The sequence below is a fragment of the Chelonoidis abingdonii genome, chromosome 3 (assembly GCF_003597395.2).
Source record: "Chelonoidis abingdonii isolate Lonesome George chromosome 3, CheloAbing_2.0, whole genome shotgun sequence".
NCBI lineage: Eukaryota > Metazoa > Chordata > Testudines > Testudinidae > Chelonoidis > Chelonoidis abingdonii.
In genome coordinates, this window is record NC_133771.1 from 215,361,452 (window position 1) to 215,382,279 (window position 20,828).

The window sequence follows — 20,828 nt, forward strand, 5'->3', positions numbered from 1 at the left end:
GTGGCTGGGCCCCAGGCAGGGCTGCTCTCCTGCTGAGCCCCGGGCGCCAATGTGACTGCCTGTGACGGGCTCTGGCACCCACAGGGGCAAGCCGCAGCGCAGTGTCCATGCCCGTCTGGCCCGGGGCAACAGCCCCACTCCTTCTTACCTGAAGTGGAGAAGGCTGTCTCCTCTCGGCGCAGGCTGTGTTGGGCATTGTCTGATCTCCACAGTCGGAAGAGTGACTGGGGGGCACTGCAGGAGTGGAGGAGCGCATGGGCATGGCACGGGAGACATACTCCAGTACTGGGGTGTGTCCCTCCTGGCGGCGCAGGTAGCCCTGGAATCAGCAGGTGCAGGGTGCAGGACAGCACGTCCGTGCTGCTGCAGCAGAAGCTGAGAACTTCAGGCGGGCCACAACTCTCCATTTCTGACAGGCGTTCGATCAACCTGGGGGTGGAGAGAGCAGGTTACTCTGAGGCTGCCGGGCGCGAGCCGCGTGCTGCTCGCGCTGCCAGGACCCCATACCCTGAACACACGTTATCGATGTGGCAGCTCTTCTCCCCTTTCATGATCTGGATGATGAGGCAGCGATTAATGTTCCTCTTCCTCTCCAGGGTGCTTCCCTCATCATCCTCCACATTCAGGTACCTGTGGCCCCTGAAGCACGAGACACGATTACCAAGGGCTGGGGGTTTTTAATTTAAATAAAACAGCTGTGCTGGTCTGCATCCTCCCTGTGCTGATCTGTGCCCACACCCCTGGGCTCTACCAGGGAACTGCAGAGCTGGCACCTCTCCCCCAGCGTGCAGGGGCTTGGGCACAGCTGGAGGTTATCGGGGGCTCCCTCCCTTGCCCTGGTGAGGCTGGGGCCAGCACCCCCATTAGGTTAGTGGCAGAAGTGAGACATCCGGCTCCGTCAGCAGCTCCTGATTCTCCTGTGTGCCTGGAGGTCAGCATTGATGGCAGGTCCCTGGAGCTGGCCTCGCCAGTCCTGCCCCCTGGCTGGCGTGGTCTCCCAGGAGCTGGGCTCCGGGCAGTGCCTGGCGACTGCAGCAGCTGTAGCCATGCACGGTTTGTAGGCCCCCAAGCCCCAGCGCCCGCCCCGTGGGGGGTTCTCGCCCACCAGAACGCAGTTGTGTGAGAGGCAGCAGCATTGGCCATGGCTGAGGGGCTCTGCCCCCCCTTCCCACATGGGGCGGAGCTGCACACACCCTGCACCCCAGTCACAGTGGTACCAGCATTAATTTATTAAAATTAATCCAGAAAAGCAACCATACAGTAAGTTTAAAAAAAATAGAATCTTGTAAAAAAACAGGGTAACGCCTCTGCCAGCCACCCAGCCCCCACTTTAGGGCTCCGAGGGCAGGGAGCGGTTTGGCAGCATGAGGGGCTGGGCTGGGCTTGGCTTGGCGGAGGGCAGGAGTGTCAGATCAGCTGCAGTGCCAGGGCTGGTGGGCTACCACACTCGGCATGTGAACCCCAGACCAGCAGTAAGTGGGAAAACAGCTGTGCCCAGGGGCCCCCCCAGCTATAGCCCCACCTGCCCCTAGCATTTCTGGGCAGGGGGGCTGCAGCTTGGACTGACAGGTGCTGGCTCCTGGTGCTGAGGGTACAGCTGGGCCTGCCCAGCTTTCTGCTCCCCCCTGGCCAGTGCCTGGACCTCACTGCGGAGCAGCCCTGCCCCCCAGGCTCGCTGCAGCACAGCTCCCCTCCCCTGGGGCCCTGCAGCTGATGGTGGAAGAGGCCCCTACCTGAAGTGCTAGGAGAGTCTCAGGTGGTCCACAGGCTGCAGTTCCATAGGCCCCTGTGTTTCCTAGTGGGGGGCTGGGTCTAGGCTCAGCCCTGCAGCCCCATGGCCTAGGGGCTGCTGCAGGGCCTGGAACCCAGGCTTGCTGGGGCCTTGAGCAATGGCACCGTGGGGCAGAGATCCCTCAGCTCCCTGGAGCTGCCAGTGTGGCCCTGGGGCTTCCGAAAGGGGGTGACTGAGTTGCCAGAGGGTGCAACTGGCTGAGCCAGCCCCCGGGCGGGAGCCAGAGCAGCCTGTTCTGCTGGTGCAGCACCAGTAAGACTCCCTCGAGCAGCTCGCAGTCCCTTCCTTGGGGTGGGCCCCTTGCCCCAGGGTTGTGGGAGGCTGGCTTGGGGGGCTGCAGCTCTGGAAGCCACGTGGATGCCCCTGTTGCACCAGTTCGAGCTGCATGTTAAAAGCCCCCTGGGGGAGAGGGGCAGCAGGAACCTCCCTGAGTGCCCAGCAGAAGGGCCAGGCCATGGCCATCGCCGTCTCCTGCCACACTCAGCAGTGTCCCGGCTCCCAGGTCCCTCCCCGCCTGGCTCACATGCTCTTCGAGTAGCCAAAGATGCCCACGGGGAGATGCTTGACATGGGTTGGCCACTGCGCGGCTAGCTGGAAAAACTTCACGTCGTTCCACTCCACCCCGTCGATGGACACTGAGAGAGGAGAGAGCAGAGTGCCAAACATAAGGACGGCCACACTGGGTCAGACCAAAGGTCCCTCTAGCCTGGTGTCCTGTCTGCCGACAGTGGGCAATGCCAGGTGCCCCAGAGGGAATGAACAGAACAGGGAATCATCCAGTGATCCATCCCGTTGCACATTCCCAGCTTCTGGCAAACAGAGGCTAAGGACACCATCCCTGCCCATCGTGGCTAATAGCCATTGATGGACCTGTCCTCCATGAACTTATCTAGTTCTTTTTGAAACCTGTTATCGTCTTGGCCTTCACAACATCCTCTGGCAGGGAGTTCCACAAGTTGACTGTGGGCTGTGTGAAGAAGAACTTCCTTTTGTTTGTTTTAAACCTGCTGCCCATTAATGTCATTTGGTGACCCCTAGTTCTTGTATTATGAGGAGTAAATAACACTTCCTCATTTACTTTCTCCGCACCAGACATGGTTTTCTAGACCTGTATCATATCGCCCCTTAGTCGTCTCTTTTCCAAGCTGAACAGTCCCCGTCTTATTAATGTCTCTGCACACGGCAGCCTGTCCAAACCCCTAACATTTTCATTGCCTTTTTCCAAGTCTAAGAGATGGTTTTAGCGCTGGGGTGACCACATCTGCAGGCAGTGTTCAAGGTGCGGGGGTACCAGGGATTTATAGAGAGGCAATAGGATACTGTCTGTCTGTCTACCCCTTTCTTAAAGGTGCCCAGCGTTCTGTGAGCTGTGCTCAGAGCGCACGTGCAGCTCAGCTGTGCAGGGCAGGGCTCAGCGTGTGCGCGTGCACAGCTCGGGCGGGGCAGGGAGAGACTCTGGCAGAGCTCAGCCAGCCCCACTGCAGCCTGCCGGTGTTGGAGTGGTGGGCAGAGCTGTTGGCCTGGCTGGAGGGGTGTGGCATGGTGCCGGGCCGCCCTCACCTCGGAGCATGGTGCTTTGGTGCTTAGCTGTACAGATCAGGCGCGTAATCCCTTCGATGACTTGGCTTTTGGGCTCCAGGTCCTTCTCCTTGGGCTTCTTACTCAGGAACATCACTGGGAGAAGCAAGCAAAGACTCCTAGAGCCAGCCCGGCCAGGGGAGCCAGGCAGCGACTCTCTGCCTCCTCCAGGCCAGGCTGGTGCAGGCCCTGGCTGGGGGCCCAGCATGGGCCTTTGCCAGTCTTACCTTTCTTGTTCTTCTCCTTGGTGACCACGGTCATGGCCATGGTGCTGGGGGGGACCAGCTCCCCGGCGCCGGGCACGCGGCTGACCTGCAGCGAGCGGAAGTTGCTCTTCAGTGTGTTCTTCAAGCCCATCTCCCGCTTCTCTCCCTCCTTCTTCTTCTCCAGCCCCTGGTTCGTCCAGTAGTCGACCTGCAGGCCCATCACCTCCACGCCGGGGGGCTCTCAGGACCTGGCGGTAGTCACAAGCAACAAATAACCAGCCCTGCTCCGCCCTCAGCATGGGGCTTAGCCGCCCCAGCACCCTCTGGATCCAGGCCCCAGCCTGCTCGCGCCCTCACACGGGGCCCGCCCCGCCCGCCCCAGCCATCCCTCTGGATCCAGCCCAGCCCCGCTCCGCCCCTGCCCTCCCTCCGGATCCAGCCCAGCCGCCCCAGCCCCAGCATCCTCTGGATCCAGCCCCCAGCCTGCTCCGCCCTCAGCGCGGGGGCCAGCCGCCCCAGCCCAGCGTCCCTCTGGATCCAGCCCAGCCAGCCACGCTCCGCCCCCTCAGCATCCTCCGGATCCAGCCCCAGCCGCCCAGCCCCAGATCCTCTGGATTCAGCCCCAGCACGCTCCGCCCTCAGCCACGGGGCCGCCGCCCAGCCCCGCCGTCCCTCGGATCAGCTCCGCACGCTCCTCCCTCAGCGCGGGCCCAGCCCCCAACCCACCCCAGCCCCAGCCCAGCGTCCTCCGTCCAAGCCCAGCCGCCCCAAGCCCCAGCGTCCCTCTGGTCCAGCCCCAGCCGCTCCGCCCTCAGCGCGGGGCCAGCTGCCCCTCCCCACGCCCTTACCCGCCCTGGATCAGCTCAGCCCCTCTGCCCCTCAGCGCGGGGCCCCGCCGCCCCAGCCCCAGCGCCCCAGCGTCCCTCCGGATCCAGCTCCAGCCACACTCTGCCCCTCAGCGCGGGGCCCAGCCGCCCCAGCCCCAGCCCCAGCGTCCCTCCGGATCCAGCTCCAGCCACGCTCTCCCCCTCAGCGCGGGGCCCAGCCGCCCCATTCCCACCCCTCCCTGCCCCAGCGTCCCACAGGATCCAGCCCCATTTGGGTCTCCTGCTGCCCCACAGCCAGCTCCAGCCCCTCGTCCCCATGAGCATCACCCATGTGGCCCAAGGGGCATGGGAACATTGCCCACAATCTCCACTTTCATTTAACAAGCAGAGAGTCTTGAGGCCAGGGGCTGGGGGTGTGTGGCACAGCCCCTGCCCCTCCCTGCCTGGCTGTGTGTACCCCACACAGCGCAGTGTGGGCCCCTTCCCTTCTGGGCCAGGGGACTCAGGGGGGCTGTACGTGTGGGGGCGCTGGGACAGAGCTGGCTCTGTTGAAGGGAAACGATTGGTTAACAAGCCTGCGGGACATTAACCCTACTCCCTCCGGCCTCCCTCCAGTCCCCCTGCGGAGCCTCACCCAGCCCCCGAGAGGCTGCTGCTGACGGACGGGGAGGGCGGTGGGGTGCCCATGGCCTCCTTGCTGTGGGGGGTCCCTGCGCTGGCTGAAGGTGAGGAGCTCAGCAGGGAACTGGTGCAGACCGTGGCATCGTCAGAGTCCACTAGCAAGAGGGAAAGGCAGGGCCAAATTAACGGGATGAGGGGGGCTGAGCCGGGGTGGGGTATCCCCAGGGCAGCAGTGGGGCAGAGGGCCATGACACCTCATTGCCTGTGGCTGTGTTCTGGGGCGGGATGGGCACTCACAGCCTAGGGCCACCACTGGTGCATCTCCCTTTGGGCAGGCCTGGTGCCCTGGCTCTGGGGGGGGAGCTGGGACCTTCCCAGCTCCAATGGCCAGCCGAGGCTGCAGCAGGGCTCGGGGAGGGGGGGGCCTCTGGAAGGCTGCAGCCCCCCTGGGGTTCCCCACCAGAGGGGAGAGGCAGAGCCAGCCAGCCAGCCCCACTGCCCCGGGTCCAGGGCCGGCTTTAGGAAGTGCAGGGCCCAATTCAAACAGTTTCGAAGAGACCCCAGCAGGGATGACTTAAAAACAAACGAACAGAAACCCCCCGACACGTGGGGCTTGTACTCACCCTGCGGTGCTCTGAGTCTTTGGTGGCACTTTGGTTGTGGGTCCTTCACTCGCTCCAGGTCTTCAGTGGCACTGAAGGACCCGCCCGTCGAAGAGCCGGAGCGAGCGAAGGACCCACCGCCGAAGACCCGCCGAAGACCCGGAGCACCGCCAGGTGAGTAAAAATTAAAAAGGCGCCGCTAGCCAGGGAAGGGATTCTCACTGGGTGCGGGGCCCAATCTGGGGGAATTGGTGGAATAGGCCTAAAGCCGGCCCTCCCCGGGCCGCAGGGCGGGCTCACCTGAGGCGCAGAAGGACTGTTCCACGAGCCCCACTTTCACCACCTGCAGACAGAGAGACATTAGACACCTCCCTTGGCCCTGCAGCCGGCCGTCCCCCCCCGCCCCCCGGTGTCCATGCGCCTGGCAGGGCTGGCGTGCGGTGCCCCTTCCCCCCCCCATCAGACACTCACCCCAACAAATGGCACAAACTTCTGGCAGGAGTCGTCGTCTGGGCTAAGCGAGGGAAGAGGGGAAAGGTCAGACGGCAAACCCGCCGCAGGGACCACGCTGCTGCCTGCGGGGCTGGCAGGGCTGCGGGGCACCGGGGCGCCGGGCAGGGCCCTGCCTTGCCTTCAAGATCGGATTGCCACCTATGGGCCGAGCAAGGCTTTCCGCAGGGCCATGCCTGGCTGGCAGGAGGAGCAGCGAGTCATTTGCCATGTAGGTCAGTGCCCAGCCTGCCCCGCAGGCAGAACCCAGCCCCTCAGCTAGCAGGGGCAGCCCCCAAGTCATCCCCCACGTAGGGCAGTGCCCACCCTGCCCCACAGGCAGTACTTAGCCCCCCAGCTAGCAGGGGCAGCCCCCGAGTTGTTTGCCACACAGGACAGTGCCCAGCCCTCCCCGCTGGCAGGGGGAGCCCCCAAGCTGTTCACCCAACCGGGAGCAGAGCACTGTGGGGCTCGAGTGCCCCCGCTGTCCTGGGGCCCTGGGTGCTGCCCCGTCCCCTCCATGCACAGCACCCGCCTGACTAGTAGGGAGGGCAGGGGAGGAGCGGGGATAGCGACAAACTGAGCAGCAGAGGGGCTGCAGGGAAGGGAGTTCACATGCAAAGCTCCTGGGGCGGACCCTGCTCCGGGGCCGCAGGGCGGGCAGGGGGCACTGGTTCTATTCCAGACACAGAGATGGGGCAGAGGGACACGCAATGAGGCGACAGCGCAGCAAGCCACGGGCAGGTACCTGATATAAAAGTCAAAATAGAGGCTTCTCTTCCTTGGGTGCCACAAACCAAGAGAAGGGAGAGGTGAATGCACTGCTGGGATGCGCAGTTACAGCCAGGCCCTGGTGGGCGGGTGCCAGCCCCACCCACAGCTCCAGGGCCCAGCCCACTCCCCAGGGACAAGACGGCTCCAGGGCCCATTCAAGGGGCTGACCCCTGCACCCCTCCCCAACCCTGCCAGGACAGACGGCGTGAAAATGGCCTGGTACCTCCCAGCGCTCTGCTCAGGGACTAGCACTGCCCCTGCTAGCCTGGTGCCCCTCACTCCCGACCCGCAGCCCCCTGCTCGCCCGCGCACCCCCTCACCCAGCTCTACTGGTGCCCCTCACTCCCGACCCGCAGCCCCCTCCTACCCCAGCCCTGGGTTCCCCCCCAGCTCTACTGGTGCCCCTCACTCCTGACCCGCAGCCCCCCCCCCAGCTCTGCCGGTGCCCCTCGCTCCCGACCCGCAGCCCCCTGCTCGCCCCGGCCCGGGCTCCCCCCAGCTCTACTGGTGCCCCTCACTCCTGACCCGCAGCCCCCCCCCCCAGCTCTGCCGGTGCCCCTCGCTCCCGACCCGCAGCCCCCTGCTCGCCCGGGCTCCCCCAGCTCTACCAGTGCCCCTCACTCTCCCTGCTATCCCAGCCCTGGGTTTCTCTGAATGAGGCCGGTTGGGAGGTAGCTCTGTAGGCTTTTCCCCAGCTGGCCACGCTGCTGCTCCCGTTCCTGGCCTCAGCGCTCAGCAGGATTAAGTGCCTCAGCTCTGCCAGCAAAGGCCGGGGAGCCCAGTACCCAGCCCAGACGCCAGTGTCCAAGCAGCTGGGCTGCCTGTGTCCCCGGCCACGCTCTTGCCTGGCAGCTGACCCAGAAAGCGCTGAGGCTCTGTGGCAGCAGACAGCTGATACCGAGCTGGCTGCACGCGGGAGCCTTGCACTGGGCAGGCCCCACATGGGCCAGCAGCGTGAGAGAACGACAGCTATCCTTGCCCCACTGGAGAGTGGAGGGAGCATGAACAGGCACCAGGGGAGCGCACGGGGCTGCACGGAGCTCGGATCAGAAACAAGGCCCCGGAGGGAAGGTCACTCCTGCTCTCTGCCTGGGCCCCACACTCTGCGCCGAGGCAGACCGGGCGGGAAGAGCACAGGGTGGCATTTATCTGGGCATCTCCGCTCAGGACTCCTGCGGCTGCTTCTGCCACTCGCACACTGGGGGGCGGCGGCCGAGAAGGGACTGCACCAGAGACTCTGCATGGGTTGGGGGACCCCAGCCCGTCCAGCATAGGGCTCAGCCAGTCCTCCCCTCCCCCAGCCCTGCTGCTCTTTCCTCTGCCACTCGGCTAGTTCAGACACCTCCCTGGGGCGCTGCAGAACCCGGGGGCCACCCAGCCGGGATTCAAAGTGCCACGCCTCAGATTTGGCTGGGGAAGGGTCCCCGGTAGCAGCTGGCACCAGCTGGAAAGGCTGGGCGGTGTCCAGGGCAACTGCCTGTGCCCCCAGGCCTGAACGCTCACTCCTGCTCTCACCTCTTCTGTTTGTACGTCAGCATGGCCTCGGAGATGGGCAGCTGGTGAGACTGGCTGGCTCCTGCAATGAACTGAGCCACACGGCCAGAGACGTCCACGGTATCTGGGGAGGCAAGGTGTTCCCGCTCAGCTCTGTGCTCTGGGGAACCAGGGCGCAGTACCCAGCCCCCAGCCTGTCTGACTCACGAAAGACACCCCCCCACCAGCCTCTGCTTGGAGCAAAGCCCATGAGAAGAAAGACTTACAGAAAGCAGGAGACACCTAAACCCCAGGGTGACAGGATTACGGCAACTCCCCTGGCCTCATTTGCATGGAAGAGGGGACAGGGAGGGATCCCCATTAGCACACAGGAGGAAGAGCAGAGATTCCAAGGCAGGAACCGCAGGGAACTCTGGGACCAGAAAGGCAGGGAAGCAGTGCATCATGGGGGATCTCTGCCCACACCCAGCTCAGCAGTGATCAGACCAATTCTAACAATAAACCCTCTATTAGTATCCAAACTACTGAAGCTGCCTAACTGCATTGTGGGGCCCCTGGAAGGAACACGACCCATAGCCAGGAATTGAGCAGCAATTAGAGTCCAGCCTGAACAAAACAACTCTGGTATCCTCTCTTGAGCCATCAGCTTACCCATAAACAAATGTAGTGTTTCCCTTGACCCATGGTTTTTTCCCTACAAAACCCCCTACCCACACCCAAGTAAGTGCTCGAATGCCTGGATCCAAAATCTGCATCAGTTCCACTGGGACTTCATCTTCTCCTGACTGATCATGCTGGGGGCTCTGCCTGTCTCCAGCACTCCGGACCCCCAGCTACCACCACCAGCTGGGACCCCCAATGGATTCTAGCTTCCCGGAGTGGTGAGAACCCAGCTCGCTCTCTAGGGGTAGCCCTGTGACCCTGACTCGTGTGATCAGTGACAGTTCTCTAAACCTGACTTTGGTCATCAAATTTAAGTTTGAGTGAATATTCTGAGTGTTTTGTTTGTTTGGCTCCCCTCTGGTTACCACCTGGCAATAAATAACGTTCATGGTTAAGCTGGTTGCTTCTCTCTCCCCCCATTCGCTCTGCAGCGATGCTCCTTGTAGCTAAGCTAAAGATCCCTGCAGCCAAAACCCTGTGGGGTTTGCTCATCAGGTGGGTTACAACCAGAACAATTGTACCGTGAAAGTGGAGACAGGGACATGCTGAACCCGGGACATATGAGGGTGGCAGCATAGAAGTGCTGCTCCCCCAGCCTGCTGAATCCAGGGACATGTAAGGGGTCAGCTTGGGAGTTCTGATTAACCCAGTCCTCTCAGACATGCTCTGTTAACGTGTGTGTGTTCATCTGGTTCTGGGGCTGGAAGAACCCAGCCCTGTGGAACCTTGGCCCTGCAGGACAGCTCCGTATGAGAACCCCCGTGACACAAGCTGCACACTGACAGAATTACAGAACCCGCCCCAAAGTAACCCGAATAAATGAGCAAACCCCGAAGTATCGGGCAAATCTGGTAACAAAGGGGAGAGGTGAGCACACCGCCAGCTGCCCACACAGCCCAGAGCTGGCACTGCCCGGGCGCCCCTGCTACTCACCTGCGCTGGGGGGCTCAGCCCGGCTGAACAGCTCCCTCCACACCGTGTCCAGGAAGAGGGCGCTGTACCTCCCATCCACGGACCCCAGGTATTTGGCCAGCGGGTGTGAGCCTGCCAAGGAGATGGAAGAAGTGACGCAGCCAGAAGAGACGCTGGCTGCTCCCAGGAGCGGAGCTTGCCGATGCCCCAGCTGCTGCCTTCTCTGCCGCACATGGGCTGCCTTTGCGGGGCCCTGCAGCCCCTTCCCCAGAGGGCACTAGGCCCCAGAACTGGGGCTCCCAGCGGGTGGCTCTTACCCAGTGGCACCACGAGGAAGCGGAGGTAGTTCAGCCAGTCTGGGGTCTTGCTGGCCAGCTGCTCCACGAAGAACCGCAGCACGATGCTCAGGTAGCTCTGGTCTCCCGCCACGGCCACTTTGACTGGGGGAGGCATGTGAGAGTTGCAGTTACAGCTGCAGAAGGAAGAGAAACCCCTGAGAGACTCAGAGTCACGCAGGGGCCAGGACAGATGCCACCCATGGAGATAAGCCCATTCCCTCCTCAGGCCCCAGGCGGCACACCTCCCACGAAGGGCACACCTCCCCAGGGGCAAGTCTGTTGTGTCCCGCCTCGCTGCTCACCAACCCTCAGTGGAGGGGCTAACAGGGAGCAGCCATGAGTTCTCAGTGTTGAGACTGACACCACCATCATTAGGGTCCAGTGTCAACACCCAACTGGACAGCCCATCCCTGCTCCCAGCCCATGGACTCAGGGCCCAATCCTGTGATGGTGCACAATCAGCCCCCCAGCACCCATGGGCTTCTCCTTCAAACCCTTCCCTCACTACACGTCCCTGAGCCTGCTCCAGTGCCATTTGGGCCAGGTCCTTCCCCCACCCCCAGAGCCAGTCTCCTCCCCCATGCAGCTCAGGGCCAGCCCTCTGCCCCACCATGCTGCCAGGGGCCGGGCCTCGCCCCCAGGGCCAGACTCCGCCCACCCTCTGCCACGCCGCCCGGCTGCACTCACTATCTCTGGATGCGGGCGACGATGGTGTTGAAGGCAGCCTGGACGTCGGCCACAGACCAAGTGGAGACGACGGGTTGTTTGTGTGCCTGGAGCTGTTCGCTCAGGAACTGTCGAGACAAAGCCAGAGAGAAGGTAGGGGCTGAAGCCCAGCTCCAGGCAGCCCAGCCCACGGGACTCATGGCAGCCCGAGCTCACACACGTCCCTTCTCTTCCCTCCAGTGACTTCAGTTCATCCGGTAGGAGCAGTTCTAGCAGCGTCCCCCTCATTTTGGGGTGTCTGTGCCAGGCCCCTACCCTAGGGCCCCCTGTGCTGCACGGCGGGAGGAGGTTGGACCGGTGACTCCGTTCCCCTGGGGGCAGGGCATTTCCAGCGGGGTGTGATCGCTCCGAACTGCCTACCCGTTCTCCCAGCTCGGGGAGGGGCCCCTGAAGTTCCTTTCGGCCCTGGCATTTTCTCCTCCACTCACTCACTGTGATCTAGTCACTCCCCTGTCTCCCCTGTAGCAACCTGAGCAGCCCAGGCGCAGTCTCTCACTGTGAGACGTTTTCTCCAGCCCTCCCATCGTTTCCACAGCTCTTCTCTGCCCCCTCCACATTTGCAATGGCGGACACCAGACCTGGCCACGGTGCCAATGCTGGAGACAGGGGTAAAATCACCTCCCGGCGCCATCTCGCTAGCTCCCCAGAGTGCAACATCCGCGATTCCTATTTACTGCCAGTGTTCCCGAGCCCTGGGGAATCCCGCCAGCCACACGCCCATCCAGGAACGACTCCTTGCAAGCTCTGCCAGGCAGCTCCTTTAACAAGGGCTCCCGTGAGGCTGGGCTAGGTCTGCGAACTGGCGCCTTGCGTGGAGCTGAGTCAAACCCCGTCCCGAAGTCTCACTATGGTACATCTCTGCTGTGACCTTTACCAACCGAACTTGTAAGCCCATCAGAGATGGAATCAGGGCTGCTTGACAAGACCTGGTTTCCATAACCCCACCGTGGCTGCATTAATGATATTCCTGCCCTTCGTTAGCAACTGGATCCCATCCCAGCCTCTCCATGACAGCCTGGGACTGATGGCTGGCTAACCAGCCCGCAGCCAGCCAGCTAATCCCACCTGCCCTTTCTGACTACTGGCCCAACACCAGCCCCCAGCCGGGCTTCTGGAAGTGACAATTAGCATCAGAGATCTCCACAGTCCACTCTGCTAAGACTCTTGGGTACAAGCTCTCCAGGCTGCTGTTTTAAAAACATTCGTCCCTGGCAGATGGTGTTTAATGCTCCTCGGTGACTGCTGGACTGGAAAGCACGTCGTCCTCCACATGCGACACAAGCACGTCAGCCTGATTCCTTTACAAATTCAGCACCGAAACCGTCACCGAGCACTTCTGCCTTTTCCGCACCGTTATCGACAATTTTACCCTCTCCAGCCAGGATCTCCTTGTTCTCAATAAACCAAAACGTGTTCCCCTGCTCCCCTGTCGTGTAGCACATTGTTCCAAGGGGCGGATGCTAATCCTGGTCTTGCTCTCCAGTGGCTGCCCCCGAGCGAGGGCAAAGGACATTTGGCCCTAGCCTGCAAACCTTCTATATCCTGGGGCCGCCTTCCCCTGCCAGGCTGCCCCCTCCCACGGCCCCACACGCAGCCTGCCCAGGTGGTGGGCAGCCCGGCTCCCCTCCCTGCTCACCTGCCCTTGCCACTCGGTGACGTTCACCAGGACAATGCTCTCCGGAAGCTGCTCGTCTGAGATCAAGATCTGGTTCAGCTGATCATAGACAGATTTCCGGGGCACCTAAGACAGCACAACCAGGCAGGATCAAATGCTGCAGGGATCCCCTGGTCTCCCACAGGCCAGCCACTGTCCCGTTCCAACGCCTCCCACATGGGCCTCTCCACCCACATGGGCCAGGGTCCCGCAGGCACCAAACTGGGCCCCCCACTGCCTCTGCTGTGAGCAGACGGGGCCCAGCCCCACCACGCCCCCTGCTCTGCAAGAGGCAGGAATGCCACCCACATACACTGCTGCAGCCTGACCTGGGCACTGTGCCGCGAGTCCAGCGAGCTCTCACTGTCCAGGCTGCTGGCGCGGTCGCTCTGCCCCTTCGAGTTCTGCCGGTCCTTCATGGAGGTGCTGCGGGGCCGCCACACCTGTCTGCTCTCAGCTTTGCTGCAGGGTGAGAATCTCCAGGAGTTAGAGCTTACACTGCAGCAGCCTTGGCCCCAGAGCTGGAGCTGCACAGGCTGGGGCAGCCAGGTCCCCAGAACTGCACCCACACCACCGCAACCGCTACACCAGAGATGGCTGCACCTGGGGCCGGGCTGAGCTCCCGTCCTCCCCTGCCTCTGGGGTTGGGCCGGGCCAGCTGCACCCAGGGCTGGGCAGGGCTCCCGTCTTCCTCTTCCCCTTCCTCCCCCCTGGGGCTGGGCAGGGCCACCCCCCAACCCCCGTGGCCAGGCTGGCTGCACCCGGGCCGGGCCCTCATCATCCCACTGTGACTGGTCCATCAGCACTTTCCTTGCCAGAGAACAGCATGGTGGGCCCAGCCATGCTCTCTCCCTCCCAGCCTGGGCCCTGCGTAGCCAGCCCAGCCGTGCAGGCCGGGACTGTGGCCAGGAGCTGCCTTACCTGGGTGACACAGCGTTTGGGGGCTCGGGCTTGCTGGCGCTGGCCAGTTGGGCTAGCCTGTCAACACTGCTCTCCCGCCTGGCTGCCTCTGCCGCCCCAGGGCGTGGGGAGGGCTCCTCTGCCTCCAGCACCTGAGGGGACAGAGTCACTGGACACAGGAGAGACACCAAGGCCCCGGGACCCCTTTCCAGGGGCTGATGGGCCCACAGCCAGTCTCCTTGAGACAGGCCTCCTCCCTACCCCCCCACCACTGCCCTCCCACCACCTAGCTACAGCACGTCTCTGACCCCATCGCCATGGGACCTGAGCACTCGGCACTGGGTGGCCCCAAATAGGGCCGGACTGTCGGCCCTACTAGATGGGGGCCCAGAGGCTCTCTGGGGGGCCCACTGGGAGCCTGTGGACCATCCTTCCTCTCAGCTCCCTGCCCATGTCTGCCCCCTCCCCCCGGCTGGCAGCATTCCCCCCACCCAAGGGGGCAGCTCGCTCCCTGAGCTCCGGTGCCTGGACAGCCCCCAAAAGCCTCAGCCAGCCACACATCCCGGGCTGTCGTGGCTGCCCACCAGCACAGACACTCACCGCGGCTACCACCTCCATGCCCACCTCCTCCAGGGCCCGCGGCGCTCCAGTCTTTCGCTTCTCTGCTTGTCCCTGGAAAGGGGGAACCAGAGTCTAGACCAGAGCATCCCAGGGCAGCCCCAAGCGTGGCCCCCAGCACAGGGCAGCCAGATGTGGGTCTGGCTGCCTCTGGAGACACAGGTGCATGGGGCAGCCTGCACCCCAGAGCTCTCGCCAATCCTCTGTCCCCTCGACAGTGCCCCCCAAGAGCGCTCCTACTCCGTCTGGCTGTGCTGGGAGAGGACACTGCTTGCGCCCAGGAGAGAGAGAAAAGGAGAAGGAAACGCAGTGCAGAGTGACCCCTGCAGGTGACGGACACCTCCCCAGGAGGCCTGGCTCCCAGTGGGACACCCCAGGCCCACAGGCTGCTGGCCTTGTGGCCAGGGGGAGGACAAGGAGGCAGGGGTGTGACTCACAGGGCTGCCGGACTCCTGTTCCTGCCCTTTCTGGATGTGCAGACTGCCGATCTCAGTCTGGGAACCCGAGTGAGAGACGCCCTCAAAGAAACGCCTGCAGGAGAGAGACAGACGCACAAGGAGACAGACTGGGACGAGATGAGAGACACGAGGACACCAGGACCCCCACTCAGCCCGCCTCAGCCTCTCCCAGCACACAGCACCACAGATAGGCCCCCACTCGCTTTGGCACTGGCCCAGCTCAGCGTCCCCAGGGGAGGGGGTGAAGCTTGCAGGGAGGGGAGCTTGTCCCCTCGAAATGCTGAACCAGAGAGCACCGGGAGCTGAGCAGCAAAGGGACGACACTGAGGGCCCAGGGATTCTGCCCTCAGAATCACACTGGGCCGGGGTCTGGGGGGAGACTTGGACTGAGTCGGGGACCTGCGGTTCCCGGAGGTGATGCGCAGGGCTGGCAACGAAGGAAGGGCCGGTTCCCTGCTGGGGGGGCTGGGGCAGATTTACTCCCGCCCTCCCGTACCGGGACTGTCTGAGGGAGCCTGATGCGTGCTCATACCTCAGACTGGTGCCACGTCTCCCAGGCCCTGCAGTGCCCAGGGGCTGGCAGAGAACGCAGATCCCCAGGCCGGGCGGGGATCACCAGTGCCTGGGCTGCTCCCAGGAGATGGTGCGGGCGCACAGCTCCGAGAGGGGGAGTGTTGGTGTGAAGGGAACACACCATGGGGCTGCACTGCCTGCAGGCCTGCAATACAGCAGTGCTTTCCAGGATGGTGGGCAGGCAGCCTGGGGGCAGGGGGCTGGTACAGCGAAGCAGGGGCACAGCTCCCGGCCGTCATACACAGCAGAGCTGTCGGGCGCCTCAGGGACCTGTCGCTGGATGACACAAAGCCTTTGGGGTTTGACTCCTTCCCATAGCTGGGGCTCTCCGGGGCTGCCAGGGCTATGTCCCACGCACAGGGGGTGCTGAGGTCACCTCTCTGTTCCCAGACAGCACTGTGCTTAACGTGAGCCGAGATCACCCCACCCCAATGCCCCACCCCCACCAGAAAGCTGGGAACACACAGCTGAGATCAACACCCCCCGTGGTCGGTGACCTATACCAATGCAGAGTCAGACACATGGGCTGGAAGGAACCTGGAGAGTCGCCGAGTCCAGTCCCCTCCGCTGAGGCAGGGCCAAGTAACCCCAGACCATCCCTGGCTTTAGAGACTGCCAGTGACAGGGATTGCACTGCCTCCCTGGGCAGCCTGGCCCAGAGCTTAATGACCTGAGAGTCAGAAACTCGTTGACCCCTGCCCTCCTTTCACAAGGCAGGCTCGCGCCCTGGCTCCCGTGGCCACTCTGCCAATGGGCATTCCAGACTGCCGACGCCAGGGCTATGCAGCAGCTGGATGATTGCCTATGACTGGCAGCAGAGACAAGCCCCGGGCAGATCTCTTGCTAGTCCCTCAGCTCGAGAGACCACACTAGCTGAGTGTGGGTACAGAGCACTGGCTGTCTGAACCCCACGAGATCACGAGGCTCTTCCTGCAGTGCCCTCACAGCTGCTCGGTTTGGCTAGAAAAGATCTTCCCAGTGAACACGCGACAGGAAGGAATGGCCAGGAACCACAGGCAGGCCAGCTCCGGAGGCTCCCAGCACCATCTGCTCCATCCTCTACCAAAGCCACAGCAATCAGCTGACAAAGAGGCGGCTGGCTGGCGGAGGCCCGAGCTCCAGGCAAAGGGAGCTGGTATCTGGAGTTCCAGATCTGGAGGGAAGTGGGGGCTTGATGGAGATCCAGGAATCCCAGCACAGCTGGACAGATGTGGTGTGCAGCCAAAGGGCTGGCGGCTGCAACAACGCATTTTAAAGACTTGGCTAAAACAAGGTGAGAAGCAGCCCAGGGCACAGGAACAGGTGGCCAAAACTGACACTACCTCCTGGCCCGTGGCTATCGAAGAGGCAGAACGTGACCCAAGACATCTAGGACATGGTTTCCACATAACAGAGCAGCACTGCTGAACCTATAAGCAAAATGTCCTCAGCTTCATCTAAGGGCTTAACCATGGAGCAGCTGACTCAGTGATAAAAAGAGGCACTGTATTAAAGCCAGTGCCAGTGCCCTGGAGAGCAGCAAACGTCGCCGTCATCTCTTCAAAAGCCTGTCATACAGTCCTGCGAACTGCAGACCCTGGAGCCTGAGTTCAATCCCAGGTAAAACCCAGCTGAACTCCGCATACTAGGAACAAAGCCATACGGCTGCTGCTAAGGGATATCACCCTCCCACCCCACTACAGCGCTCTGAGCAGGTCGACCACGCAAGGGGGACAGGAGAACAGTCTGGGGGCAGTGCTTCGCCTGCAGCAGAGCCCCCCACAAGAGGTGATTCAGGAAGTCAGAGTCATGAAGTGAGAGGCAAAGGCACCTGGCACCCTCCAGAGAGAGCCTTGGGTGTCACCGTGGGCAGCTCACCGGAGATTCCTCAGCAGGGGCTGCGCAGCCAGAGGGGAAAACAAAGGAGTCGGGCACGTGAGGAACGAGACGAAAACCAGCGCTGAAAACACCTTGCTCCCAGGGACAGACTCTGGCAGCTCTAGCTATTTAGCTTGGCCAAGAGAAGGTGAAGGGGGGACCTGGTGACAGTCTAAGCCCTGACAAGGGGAACAGATCGTTCGTAGTGGCCTCTGGTCTAGCACCATCCAGTGGCTGGAAGCCGACGATGGACAAACAGACTGGAAGGCAACTAGCAGAGAGAGAAATGAACCCTTGGAACAATTCACCCAGGGTCATGCTGGATTCCCCATCACAGGCAAGTCTTCAGTCAAGTTTGGCTGCTTTTCTAAAAGCTCTGCTCTGGCAATGGCTGGGGGCCAGTCTCTGGCCCATGCTCTGATCCCAGTGGTCTTCCTGGCTGGGGTTGTGTGATTCAATACCATACCCTATCTCTCAGCTGGCCTCCCTCGGAAAGCGTGTGCAGCTGGGGAATAACCGCAGAAATAGAGGGGTTCAGAGATGGGCAGTCGCCTTCTGGGAGGCCACCAGAGATGGCAGGGCTCAAGGCTGCACAGCCACGACAGATGCGCCCAGAAGAGTGAATGGGATAGAGAAGCTAAGTCCATTGCTCCCTAGCACAGCCAGAACTGGGGACAGTCACTGACACCAAAAGGGAGCTAATTTCTAACTGACACAAGGCCACACTTGTTCACACAATGCCCAGCTAACCTGTGGAACTCACTGCCACAATGTGAGGCTTGGCGCTCAGCAGGGTTCAGGAGAGGACTGGACATGTCTATGAATAATGAGAAAGTCCCCAGCTACTGACATATACATCTGCTTCCCAGCCCAGGCAGACCCCGCTAGCACGCTCCCAATAGTGGGGTGGCCACTGCTAGCCCCCGAGTTCAGAGCCAGGCTGCTGCCTGAGCACAACATCCGCACTGCTGTTCTTAGCACGCTCGCTTGAGTAGAGCTAGCACCAGTCTGTGTGACCGGCTGGGGGGGGGTCACTGGCAGCTGCAGTGTAGACAGTGTGTGTCCCCCACAGGGGAGAGGGATGACAGGGCTCCTTTCTCCCTGGGGACCAGTCCACATGCTCCCTCCCCCCGTCCCATCCGGCAGCAAGCGAGTCTGTTGGTCCTGCTCTGAGCTGGCTCTCCAGGAGACGCAGGAAATGCACTCCGCAGGCAATGCGACTTCTAGCCAGGTACTGTGCTGCTCCAGCTGTTACACAACTCCCCTGTCCGCCTGCCCAGTCCAAGGTCAGCATCCAGCGCTGCGCAGCAGTAGTCTGGGAAGCTTCCTTTCCAAGCTTTCCCATGAATCAAAGGGGACGACAGGCCTTCCAGCTGCTGGTTGTGTGCCGGCAAGGAACCCGGGAGCGCTTCTGGAAAGGAAAGCACTGCCTGGGGCTCTAGTTGGGAGATGGGGTAGAGGAGAGTGTAACTGCCCTTGGGGGACTAGCCCCAGCTGTGCCCGGCCCTGGGGCACAGCATGGGGAGCTCTGCTAGTACCTGGACCTGCACACCCAGTGCAGGACATGTGATGTGTCTGCGTTTCTCTTGTCTGCTCTCACCTCAGGGTGGGTTTGGGGGTGCTGCGCACGCTCTCATTATCCTCCAGCTCGGGGCCGCTGTCGCTGTTGTTGCATTCCTCCAAGCTGTCGTAGAGCAGCCCCAGGTCCTCCTCCACTTCTTGGGTCTGACCCACCGGGTCGGAGTCCAGAACCTATGGCAGAGAAGCACAGGTCACAGCAACGCTCCCTCCCCACGTCCCCAGCTGTGTGCTCTCTGGAGGGGAACAGCCCCACAGCCTGGCAGCAGGGATGGGAGGAGGAGCTGGTGCTCACCTAGTGTGGGGATCTCCGCTCTGATCTGTCCCAGCCTGGTCCAGGCAACTGAATTATCTCCAGTGACATGGGCAGGGCAAGATCCAGGCTACGGCCTGTTCTGAGACTCCCGGAGCATTCTGGAGACACGCCTCCAGGCCATCCCCCCACCAGGGCCTGCCTGTCCTCACGGAGCAGCCGACAGAGACACCCGAGGGACGAAAGGGGTGGGGGCCCAAGCGCAGCTCCCCTCAGGCGCTCAGTCACTGCCCACAGCTGGGCCTGCCTTGGGGGAAACAAGGCCAATCCCCCATGCGTCCTGGCCTGTCCTAACGCAGACACCTCCCCGCACACGCTCCTCCGTGACCACTCCATCATCACTGCTGGCTAATTTCCTGTCTCCAGGGATATAGCCCTGGGATGTGCCCAGCACGAAGCTGTAAGGCCTCTGTCCTGAAGACACCTGCCTTTATCTTCCAGATGGACATATCAAATGCAGTCCACAAACGGGATAAGAGACTGCCCATCCACCCCCAGGGAGGTCTAAAACCGGCGGCCAAGCAAGACCGTACGTGCTCTGCCTCTCACGGGAAGGACTAACTCTTCTGAAACCAACGAGGCCAAGGGCTGGAGGGCCCAAGCCTCTAACTCCAACCCCATTCGAGCGCTGAAGCCACCAGACTAACACCCACAGCCCGCGCACACAGGACTGACCCAGTCCACAAAAAGCCAGGCAGGGGCTGCTTCAGTTAAAATGAGCTACAGAGTTCATGGGTGAGTGATCGCCTCCCCATAATATGCTCATCATGTACCCTGAAGAGACACAGCAGAGTCCTTCAGCCACCTAGGAATCCACAGCCTCCTCACACTTGAGTTTCCAGGCCTTGAAGTCAAACCAAACAAAGCCTGGAACCCACCTTCTCTGGCAGAGATCCAAATTCACTGGATACCAAGTGCTAGCAAGGAAATTCCAGGGTTTAACAGACTCCTCCCAAACCAGCCACTCTGCTCCACTCAAGAGGCCACTTGGAAAGGACAAAGTCATCTGAGACCCATCCCAATGCAGTAATTTCCAAACAAACTGGTCTGCCTTTTGGGGGCTCTCCGACTGTCTCCTTACGGAATGGAGACACCACGGTAATCGCCAAAACACCTGCTAGCAGAAGGGAGAATACCCTGCCCGTTGTCAAGCAACCAACCAGACCTGGCTTCACAAAGGGACAACCAGTTGCAGGAGTATCTGAGAAGTCCTCCACTGAGCCCTGCTGTTGCTCAGGCCAGACCAGGCCAGCCAGCTCTGCACCCCATACAACCCTCTGGGAGCCATCAATTCCAGCATTCCCCCTCCAAGGCCCTCTGCACTAAAGGGGGCAGCAGGCCGAGGCTGCCCAGGGACACTGAAGTTCTTTGAGAAGAAACGGAAGGTTATACGGCACAAAACACAACCGAACACCTTCTCCTCTCCCAGCAAAACACCCTCAACCGGTTCTACCTACTGGCAGCTCAACCCAGAGAATCAAACGTAGGGAGCTAAATGCTGTGACGACACACAACCCTGTCCATTTCTGCCCCCTCTCTGCATGTCAATCTGATGTGTTCTGGGCTCGGACACTGGCTACAAGCCCATGAACAAAGGGTGATGACCAACCCCAGCAGAGAATGGGATCTGGGGAGACATCGAGCTGGGGCACCTTTGATTGGTCCACGCTGCTTTAGCCTTTTCACTTGCGCTCAGGAAGTGTGTGGTAAACAGCATGTGAATCAGGGGGAGGGACAGCTCAGTGGTTTGAGCACTGGCCTGCTAAACCCCCAGGGTTGTGAGCTCAATCCTTGAGGGGGCCACCTAGGGATCTGGGGCAAAATCAGTACTTGGTCCTGCTAGTGAAGGCAGGGG

General features: G+C 61.7%; 1 protein-coding gene across 3 annotated transcripts in view; it reads right to left on the reverse strand.

Annotated features, from left to right (window-relative positions):
• Positions 1-1,683: 1,683 nt before the first annotated feature.
• The window catches only part of LOC116824862 (phosphofurin acidic cluster sorting protein 2-like), a 45,091-nt gene continuing 25,946 nt past the window's right edge, over positions 1,684-20,828 (reverse strand). For 2 of the 3 annotated variants that reach the window (XM_075064521.1, XM_075064522.1), the window contains 14 exons: positions 18,683-18,834; positions 14,632-14,725; positions 14,177-14,248; positions 13,598-13,728; positions 13,006-13,138; positions 12,659-12,763; positions 10,984-11,090; positions 10,276-10,430; positions 9,980-10,090; positions 8,405-8,507; positions 6,864-6,896; positions 6,098-6,140; positions 5,927-5,969; positions 5,015-5,179 (listed from right to left, as the gene is read on the reverse strand). In XM_075064521.1, coding sequence (XP_074920622.1) covers positions 5,034-5,179; positions 5,927-5,969; positions 6,098-6,140; positions 6,864-6,896; positions 8,405-8,507; positions 9,980-10,090; positions 10,276-10,430; positions 10,984-11,090; positions 12,659-12,763; positions 13,006-13,138; positions 13,598-13,728; positions 14,177-14,248; positions 14,632-14,725; positions 18,683-18,834 — 1,428 coding nt within the window. In that variant the 3' untranslated portion in view covers positions 5,015-5,033. Of the gene's footprint in view, positions 2,428-3,352; positions 3,467-3,597; positions 3,815-5,014; positions 5,180-5,926; positions 5,970-6,097; positions 6,141-6,863; positions 6,897-8,404; positions 8,508-9,979; positions 10,091-10,275; positions 10,431-10,983; positions 11,091-12,658; positions 12,764-13,005; positions 13,139-13,597; positions 13,729-14,176; positions 14,249-14,631; positions 14,726-18,682; positions 18,835-20,828 lie in introns of those variants that run through there. The other variant, XM_075064523.1, reaches the window with a different exon arrangement.